This window comes from Arachis hypogaea, chromosome 20, assembly GCF_003086295.3.
Source record: "Arachis hypogaea cultivar Tifrunner chromosome 20, arahy.Tifrunner.gnm2.J5K5, whole genome shotgun sequence".
NCBI lineage: Eukaryota > Viridiplantae > Streptophyta > Magnoliopsida > Fabales > Fabaceae > Arachis > Arachis hypogaea.
Window position 1 is genome coordinate 18,395,910 of NC_092055.1, and position 10,412 is coordinate 18,406,321.

General features: G+C 35.9%; 1 protein-coding gene across 31 annotated transcripts; it reads left to right on the forward strand.

Annotated features, from left to right (window-relative positions):
- Positions 1-341: 341 nt before the first annotated feature.
- LOC112782846 (ATP-dependent DNA helicase Q-like 4A) lies at positions 342-6,112 on the forward strand. Of its 31 annotated transcripts, none has more exons than XR_011878434.1 (12): positions 342-692; positions 929-1,047; positions 1,852-2,080; positions 2,613-2,670; positions 2,750-3,236; positions 3,324-3,628; positions 3,999-4,104; positions 4,263-4,337; positions 5,074-5,187; positions 5,328-5,408; positions 5,526-5,702; positions 5,902-6,112. XR_011878434.1 is itself a non-coding variant. In XM_072229620.1 (12 exons), exons 7-11 carry the CDS (start codon positions 4,037-4,039, stop codon positions 5,616-5,618), a joined length of 444 nt encoding a protein of 147 aa, XP_072085721.1. In that variant the 5' UTR covers positions 342-707; positions 929-1,047; positions 1,852-2,080; positions 2,613-2,670; positions 2,750-3,236; positions 3,324-3,628; positions 3,999-4,036; the 3' UTR covers positions 5,619-5,702; positions 5,902-6,112. The 31 variants fall into 31 exon arrangements, 19 of the variants coding, with proteins under 19 accessions (XP_072085721.1, XP_072085737.1, XP_072085726.1 ...); XR_011878437.1 differs by having other exon boundaries at positions 2,750-2,886; XM_072229620.1 differs by having other exon boundaries at positions 342-707; positions 5,061-5,187.
- The last annotated feature ends 4,300 nt before the right edge of the window (positions 6,113-10,412 follow it).

Sequence of the window (10,412 nt, forward strand, 5' to 3'; positions counted from 1 at the left end):
AGAACACAAAAATCTACTCTAACATCCTTCCAAGCATTTTGTCAAAAACTTGAAAGGCATAAAAGGAAAGCAAGATAAAATTGCAAAGAAATATAAAATCTAACACTACCTAATACAAGCAATCAACAATCACTACAAAAAAATAAGTTTAAAATGGCATTTATATTATGGCGGTTCTTTAAAACCGGCGGTTCTTTAAAACCGCCGTAATATTTGGATATTATGGCAATTTGGGTAGCTGCCGATAATAAATTTGAATTTGGTGACAGTTTTAGTCATTATGGCGGTTTTGAACCCTCGTTAACACTTGTATATAAAATGACAAATTGGAAATCCCTTTCAGAAACACTTAGTTCAGTACTTCAGTTGGTTGAAAGTTGAAGCTCGTGTACGGCGCTACTGCAGTCACCTCTCCCTCTTGCGTTCTTTGACGATCTCCTCTAACGACGATCTTTTCTGATGACATCTCCTCCCGCGACAGCTTCTCTAGCGGCGATCTCCTCCGGTGACGGCCCCTCCAGCTTCCTCTCCTTGTCGTCCCCTGTGTCTTCTCTGCCAAAATCTCAGCGCCTCCTTTTCGTTCTGGATCAGTAAGGTCGGCTTGCCTCTTTTAGGTCGTATGCAAGGATTCATTGCGAGTGGTTCCACTGTTTGCGTAGCAAGATCAACAGCAACATCAAGAATAAGAAGATGTGCGGTTGAATCTGGTTTATATCTTATTGTAAACTTGTAACTGCTGTTTTTTATTGCTATTGATGTGATTATGATTATGATTATGATTGAGTTACTATTATTGCAATTGAAATAGGAACCCTAGGTTTTTGGCAAGCATTTGCACCTAATTGTGACTAGAATAAAAAATAGGAAACTGTTCCTCTTCACTCTTGAGATCAACATTCCAAACAAACTCATTTTTCATCTCATCCAGGCCAGCGCTGGATTTTGAATCGTAGTGGAGTAGTAGTGGCGAGTGTACTTCTCCACAGTCCACATCCGCTATGGCCGAGCATTGACGCTTTGATTTGGTGAAGAGGAAAGCTCTGGATTGTACGGACACTCAGAACCATTATCCATATAATATGTCCATATGATTGAGATGAATTGTTTCTAAGCCATAGAGGAATTATCTAAAAGAACAATGGCATTACTTGACTGTTTTTGAAATGATTTCTCTAGTAATCTTTCTCATCAGTTGAGTTTAAACATGTTTCATGCAATTTCTTGTCCATAAGGTGTTTGTGTTATTGTCTTTGAGTCTAATATTTTCTTTGAGGAGCTTATGCTTTATGTATTTCTTGTGCCTGGGTCATCAATCATTCTCCTTTGCTTTGTTGATATAATTGAGATGAATTGTTTCTAAGCCATAGGTCCTTATCTATTATAGCATTTTCCAAATCAGTATAAGAACTAGAAAATTTTCATCAATAGAATGTGATTTTAGCCAATATTATCATTTAGTTATACTTAGTTATGGTAATAACTCAAAATAGCCTTCTTATAAAAAGATTCATCAGCACTAGAAATTTTTTGATTGATTCTGTTTTTATTCATGTTCAAAGATATATGCTGCTACTTGTATTATATATCATTTATGCGTTGGTTATAAGTGAGGAAAGATTTGTGATGGAGAAAATTGGAAACTGTTCACCAATGGATTCTCTTTTGAGCTCATACCTAGGGCCAAATTTTAGATTTTGAAATTTGTACTTATAAATCTTTCACTGACTTACTAGTCTGACTTGACAGTGTGAAAGAATGAGTGAATTTAATGTTCCTCTGATGTCTTTCTTTTTACTTCCTCCATCTTATTTGGGTATATGTCTACTAAATTTTCTGTCTTTACATTCACAGGTGGCTGCTCTTGTTCCTGAAGGGTAGCAACTTAGCCAATATAGAACTTGAATCCCCATTTAGATATTCTGATAAAAGCAATAAGGTTACTGGTACATTTAGATATTCTGTTGAGACTTGAATCCCCATCTGATGGTGCATGTTCTAGTTCTCATCCTAGAGCTAGCTCATCTTCTCAGAAAAATGATTTTGGATGCTTATGAGTTTACTTTCCTACTTTCTTTTGAGGGTATACTTCTAACTAGGTCTTTCATATTCTCCTTCATTTTGTATTTGGATTTGTATTATTCTTTCACTACCTTCGATCATTTGTCTGCTTAGTTCCAGCAGGCAGGGACTAAAGAAAAGGACCTTTGTGAGTTGTGTGTGTGTGTGTTTTATTTTATTTTATTTTTTAAAAATGATTATTGACTAATTAGAAAGAACTTAAATGTCAGTTCTCCATTTCAGATGTAACTTTCATGTTTTAACCCTGAAATATAAAGCTTTGTAATTTTTCATGGTTACTAATTTTTCTGCATGTGTCTCTTAGATTTAATGTTTGAGGGTTTTCTTTTCTGGAGCTATACATTAATCACCATTAGATGTCCGTATGTCAGGTTAATAATGAGGAGTTAAACCATTAGTGTGCACTTTGCCTTGTGTCTAGACTGTGAAATGTCATGTTAGAGTTAATGGTTTTTCCTGTCTTTCTGTTTTAGATTTAGTTTTGTTACTGAGCGTTTTTTCATGGAACTTAATACCCGTTGAATTGACACCAGTGCAGCAAGAAGTGAAAGCCTCAGTATCATTAATGGCATGCGATACCTGAAGCTTGGGGTATGTTTCAGAATTAGTTTTTTTTTCCTGCAAGGTATTGCATGATATGTTGTTGTTATAATTATGATGTTCTTCTCAGGTGAAAACTGAGGGTGCATTGAACAACAGGTGAATGATTTTGTATATATTTGGGGACCCTCCTTCCACTTGCAGGGTCAGTTTAAGACAACTGAGAGAGACATAAGAAATTGGAGGCCTTCTTAAGCAGATGTAAAGGTGTTCTGCACTCCTGTCATTCTTTTGCATAATTAACTGTTAGATTTTGCTAATGAGTATCTTAAAGTTTATATTTGGAAATTGTTTCTTGATAAAAATCAATTGGTAACTCCTCAATACACACTTTTTAAGAACTTCTTGCCAATATTAGTTAATATTAATACACACTTTTTAAGATCTTCCTTGACCCAAAGACCACATCTAAGATCCATGTGAGAACAAAGATTGTATGCTAATTAATCCTCTTTAGTTTTCTCAAGGAAAGTAGGATTTAAACTGAAATTAATTCTACATTTACAAGTACTTGGCAACAAGTATCAAAGCAAATTGCTAGAAGTGATTGATGCTAGGTGAGCCATATAACTCATTATTACTTTTAATCCCTTTTTAGTTTTTACACTCCACATTGTTCTTATCCATTACTTTTGCATTGATAGTGAGTTGCCAGAGTTTTTAGGAGGTACTTGTACCTGTGCTGATCATGGAGGCTGCATGCATTCTGATAAGGGTCCATGGAAGGATCCAGATATGTATTCTCTAACCCCTTTTGGTACATGAGCTCAATCTCAACGATACTGCATTCTGTCCTTTTTGAATTGGTAGGTGAAAGGTTTGGCGTTCAACAAATACTCGTGGCTGACGACACATAATTCATATGCTGTGTCCGACACAAAGTTGCAGACGGGATCTTCTATTATATCAGCCACCAACCAGGATTACAACGTTACCCATCAACTCAATGGTAAAAACTCTGCTTCTTTGATCCTATGTGCTATGCACGTGCATCCTCTGGTTACACTTATATATATATATATATATATATATATGTGTGTGTGTGTGTGTGTGTGTGTGTGTGTGTGTGTGTGTGTGTGTGTGTGTGTGTGTGTGTGTGTGTGTGTGTGTGTGTGTGTGTGTGTGTGTGTGTGTGTGTGTGTGTGTGTGTGTGTGTGTGTGTGTGTGTGTGTGTGTGTGTGTGTGTGTGTGTGTGTGTGTGTGTGCGCGCGCGCGCGAGAGAGAGAGAGAGAGAGAGAGAAATTTCAATATTGAAGAGAATCTAATGCATCATTATCTTTTTGGTAATCCATTTTATATTGCCTTAAATAATACTATAGAATGGTGTTCGAGCTTCGAGGCCTTATGTTAGATATGTATGACTTTGAAAACGATATCTGGTTATGCCATTCCTTTGGAGGTCAATGTTTCAACGCTACTTTATTTGTAAGTGCCATCAACTTGCTTTCTCTAATTTGTCAATTTATTAATTAGATAGGTCAATTTCATCCTACTATATTTTTAGTTTCACTTGAATTTATAACTACTACACTTTATTCTTTTTTAGCTTGCCATATTTAGTGATTGTTTTTTAAATTTGTTAGATATATCCAAATAATTCTATGGACATGTTTTCCAAATACTGAGTATTTGACAAGACATCAGGATCGGGTCCAAAGGTTTGATTATATTGCTTACTTTTAATTTCTTTAGTGGAATTATTATTTATGGATTCTTTATTTATATATTTGAATTTGATAAATGAAAGATCAACTTTGTTTATTGGCTTTAAATGCATGTGTTTGTTAGTGAATATGCTGTTACGAATGATGATGCAAGAAATGGAACCCTTTTTGGTGCATTGGCTGAAGCTGCATTCCTCATTGGATTAGAAAGAAATAGGCTAGGTGCCAATATAATACATAGTTCTTTTATTAATTTCATTATGTTTAATTTTTAGCAAACTGGCTTTTTAATTTAAGTAATTTTCTTTATTTGATCTACTAGTTATATTATTCACATTTATTTCATCATTTTATCTCTTAATTTGATGTAGTGATATTGTCCACATGATTTGCTATGCACCACTGGGTAAAATATGCTTCTCAGATACTATTTATTGCATTGATTTGCTTGAGTAGAATCATAATTTAATAGCTACAGTGATTATGTTAGTATCAGATAATTGAATAGTAAATTGTATGGAATTGGAAGATCATTCAGAATTTATATTAGTGGCAAGTTATTTGAAATAAGTAATAATTGATATCCAGATCTCCCCATTTTGTTGGTATTTTCACTGTTGATATCTAGCTGTATATAATTTTTTTATTGTTGATTATACAATATGTTTTCCTTCAACTGTCTCAGGTCAGTTATTATGAAAATGACATTGATTGTAGGTGTTTTCTGCAGCTTGCTCATTTTGGGGAGAAGTTTGATTCTTCAACATGTCAGAAAACATGTGATAATTGTTTGAAGAACACAAGTTTTATTGAGAAAGATGTCATTGAGATTGCAAAGCAATTGGTTTGAAAGCATCTTCTTTATATAAAATTTACTGTTTTCATCCTTCCAATTTAAGGAATTATGTTAGTTTCAAACTTCCAATATTTGAGATAGAGACCTTAGTTCACTATTTCTCAGTTCGTTTGATTGCCTCTTTTTAGGTTGAACTGGTTAAGCTAACTGGGCAGAAGGTCTCATCATCACATATATTAGAAGTCTATCATGGATCCTTAAGCCAGTTGGCATGCCACTGAGATAACTTGTTTTATTTCTCCTCTCTTCACTGTTACAAATATTTTCTTGCCCTATTTAACCATTAAATATGTCCTCTATTTATGTACTTTTAATGTTAAAATCAGGTCAAGAAACATCGTCATGATACTTTGAGCCTTCATGGTGCTGGGAAGCATCTAGCTAAGGGTGAGGCTTCTTCCAGAGTAAGGCAGTGCTGATTCTGCAAAAAGGAGACGAGATGCAAATGGAGGCCTAGATAGAAATCTTGAGGATGATGATGAGTTGACTAAAAAAATCAAAATGTGCATACAAGAATAATTTTCTTACCTTTAGAATATATATATATATATATATATATATATATATATTTAATGAATAAATTTTTTAATATCTAGTCCCTCTTGAGAGACTGTTGGTTTAGTTTTTAATTCTTCAAAATGCTGGTAGTTTGCTATTTATTTGAGCAACTATTTATTTCTAACATTCAATTTTCTTTTGCAGGTAATATTTATTTACACGGACATGAACAATGAAAATGTTGGAATGATCTGTAGCAAATTTGTTGAGCATCTCTAGGAAAACACCCAATGTAATAGAATTAACAATATTTCTTAGTTTGATACTTTGTATAGGAGTTATTATTTTTTATTTGTAATACTAAAAAATCATATATTATGTTTAATACTTTGAGTTATATAATATTTTGTCTATATATTATGATTTTGTTATTGTGGAATTTTAATAAAAAAATTATTTATTTAGTAAGATAAAAATAATAGTAAAAACTGCATTTTTATCCGGTAAAAACGGCAGTTAAAAAATGCCATTTTAAACAAAAAGGATGCCATTAAACCTTAGTAAAATGGCGTTTAGAAATGCTATTTTAAACGAAAAGGATGCCATTAAATACAGGTAAAAACGGCGGTTATAAACGCCATTTTTAACGAGAAGGATGCCATTAAACCCAGGTAAAAACGGCGGTTACAAACCGCCATTTTAAACGAGGAGATGCCATTAAACCCAGGTAAAAACGGCGGTTACAAATCGCCATTTTAAACAACAACAAAACTGCCATTTTAACCGCCAAAAAACCGCCGTATTATCCACTGGTTATTACGGCGGTTTTCAGAAAACCGCCGTAATAACCAGAATGGCGCCCAGAATTTCGGCGTTTCTTGGAGGCGCCATTTTCGGCAATAATGGCGGTTGTAATCGCCGTAATTACCTTAAAAAACCGCCATTTAACCCTTTTTTTTGTAGTGAATAACAATCAAAGAAAGCACAATTAACATGAATTATCTCAAATTGCATTAAAAGAAAATAAAAGGAACAAGAGTGTATCAACAACAAAGTATAGAAACAAAGGAGATTATAATAAATGAATAGAAGAACAAGATGAAGCAACAAGAAACTAAGAAGGAGAAGTAGATGAGAAGAAGACTTAAAGCCTAGATCTAAGAAGAGATTAACATAACCCTAATCCTAATTCTAGAGAGAAGAGAGAGCTTCTCTCTCTAGAAACCTAACCTAAAGCATGATAAAACTCAACTCTAACTAATTCTAAAACTACCTCTCCTATCCCCCTTCAATCCTTGGATTTAATAGCATCAGAAATGAGTTGGATTGGGCCCAAAATGCTTAAGAAATCGCTGGCCACGAGTTGCCTTTAGTGAGTCACGTGCAGCTTCCCACGCGTACGCATCTCTAAACGCCAGACAACTATGTCAAATTTTATATCATTTTGAAGCCCCAGATGTTAGCTTTCCAACGCAACTAGAACCGCCTCATTTGAACCTTTGTAGCTCGAGTTATGATCGATTAAGTGCGAAGAGGTCAGGATTGACAGCTTTGCGATTCCTTCATTTCTTTATGAGTTCTCCATTTCTATATGCTTTTTCTTCATTCCCTCAATCCAATCTTTGCCTCCTAAACCTGAAATTACTTAACAAACATATCAAGGCATCTAATGGAATCAAGGTGAATTAAATTTAGCTATTTTAAGACCTAAAAAGCATGTTTTCACTCTTAAGCACAATTAAAGGGGAATTTACAAAACCATACTATTTTAGTGAATAAATGTGGAAAATTTTGATAAAATCCTCTAAATTCAACACAAGATAAACCCTAAAGAATGGAGTTTATCAACCTCCCTACACTTACACAATAGGATATCCTCATGCTAAACCAAGAAGGACAAGAAAAGGGGTATGAACATTTATTCAATGCAAAGAACTATATAAACCTATCTGTTCATACCCTCGGTCGAGCTATGCGACCCGAGCGGATTGAAGACAAGCCGACCGACCTCTTCAGGTCAGGTCCCTCGACCTCTTTTGTAAAGAGATCGGCCAAATCGACATAAGAGGCCCAAGCAGGCCCAAACCAAGGGACACAGCCCAAATCTAAAGACAGCCAAAGCCTAGAAAGATAAAGGCGGTTCCCCTAAAGATAAGATGACTTCACTCAAAGATAAGATAAGATAACTAACTTATCTTAAAGGTCACTCCCGACTATTATAAATACACTGGAGCACCCAAGTATAACTCATACTCTGATTCCACTAAAAACCTGCCTAAAGCACGTGCTAACTTAAACATCGGAGTCTCTTGCAGGTACCACCACCCTCCGGTGACGAAGGATCAGCAGCATCACCAAGCTCAACAAGTCGGACACGACAGCTCTGACCACCATCGCAGATCTCGACCGAGATCGAACTACAGTTTCAGGTAACCCTCGGAACATTGGCGCCGTTGCCGGGGAACCTGGAAGTCATTCCATCATCATGGCAGACAACATTGACAACGACCACAACTCCGATTTAAAAAACAGAACACCGCATAAAAATGCGGACATCACATCAAAGGATACACCTCAACCAAACGTAGACAAGCATTCTCCAAATACAGAAATCTTAGAAGCCCTCCAAGAACAGCAGAATCGTCTCAAGCAGCTCGAACAGGAGGCCGAACACCAGCGCGAAGCCGGAAGAAACCTCTGAAGAGAAGCCAGGCGACACCGAGAGTTAGAAGACAAGCTCCTAAAACTCGAAGCCGACCTTAAAACCAAAGCCATTCAGTCTGGTCACGATGACAAATCCCACAAGGATCAAGATCCCTTCACCAAAGAGATCATGAAAGCTAAAGTTCCAAAGGATTTTAAGGCTCTTGACATGACCCCTTACGATGGCACCTCCGATCCAAGCCTTCACCTCAGCAATTTTAGAAGCAGAATGTATCTCACTGACGCCTCAAACGTTATTCGATGCAAAACCTTCCCGACTACTCCAACAAAGACAGCAATTAAGTGGTTCAACAGTTTGCCTCCTAGATCCATCACAAGTTTCGACGACTTAGCCAAAAAATTTCTTGGCAGATTCTCCATCCAGAAGGACAAAGCCAAACACACCCCAAGCCTATTAGGGATCAAGCAAGGAGATCGGGAAAGTCTTCACAACTACATGGAAAGATTCAATTATATAATACTTCTATTGTTTGTGCATCGCCATTGCCGTTCGCTGAGGGTGAGACGCGAAGAGAAGATGCTGACCTGCACCATCGCACCTCACTACCTTCGTCGAGCCTTCATCACCGTCGTACCTTGTTCCCGTTGGCATTGTGATTGTGGATGAAAGATTGATTTAAAAATCTGATTCGTATGTTTTATTAAGGACGATTTGAGAATTGAAAAATGACTTGATGTTAGAATTAGTTTGAAACCATCTGAAGGAGATTGAGAAAATGTTGGTTGACTTTGTTGGAAAAGAATTGAGAGTTGGAAAGGATTTTAATATTGAAAATGAACTTGATTTATTGAAAAAAAATGAATTTAAATTGAAAATGGTTTGAGATATTGAAATTGGTCTGATTTTGGAATTTAGTTGAAAGGAGTTTGAGAAATGGTTTGGTTGGGACCCGAAAAGGGTGGCAGAATCCAAGTTTTAGAGGAGATGCTGCCCATTTTTTTATAAAATTGGAGATTTTGTTTGAAGTGCTTGTTAGAACGCTTTGGATTTTTTTAAAAGGATTTTATAATTTGAAAAGGGTTATGTTTTGAGTTTTGCTTTATTTAGAAACAAATGAATTGTAGTGACAAAATGATATTGAATGTGATTCTGATTGTGATACCTGGGTAGTAGCAAGTATGGTGGTTCGTCCCGCTTGCTCCAGGTTAATGTATGAGATTTGATAGTGATGATGCTTGATTTAAACTGAATAAATGTATGTTTGTGACGCCTGGGAAGTAGCGGTAGTAGTGGTTATTTCACTCGCTCCAGGTTGAGCTTTTAAACACTCGCCTGGGTAGTAGCCGCAGTAGTGGTTATTCCACTGGCTCTGGGTTAAGGGGTAGTAGTAAGGGGGTTGTAGCTCAAACCCACTTGCTCCGCATGGGTGTTTCAGTCAATGCTTAGCTACCAGGACGTGTCGGGTTGGCTATATAACCGACAGATGATATCATCAGTCATAGGACAGGCATGCATCATATGCATTTGTATGTTTTGTTTGGGTTTGAATTTGTTTTGGTTTGCCTAATTGCTAAACTGTTATTAACTGCTATCTGATCTATTTGCTGTAACTGTTATCTATACCTGTGTTTTCCTTGTCTGTTTTGCCTGTGTTTGTTTTTGATGTGGTACTTTTGAGATTGAATATTAATGATGAGATGATGATTGTGTTGATTGGTTATGTGATGGGATGAAGGCCGTGATTGGTTTCTGATTTGATTGGTTTCTAATTGAGATATTAGTAAAGTATGGAAAATCAAGCTGGTTCAGCATAGACTTAATGAACCTATGCTTAGAACAGGTTGGTTATTCATACCGTCTAGGAAACTGATTAAGATTTTCTTATAAGAAAAGAAAGGTTTTGGATTTCTGAAAAATTAAATATTGTTTCTTTGAAAAGGTTTTGAGTGATTAGCTGTTGGTTATTAAAAGATTCATAAGACAATGATAATCACTGAGTTTGAAAATAGTTTTCTTATTAAATATCTTTTTTTGACAATTCTGAAACTCC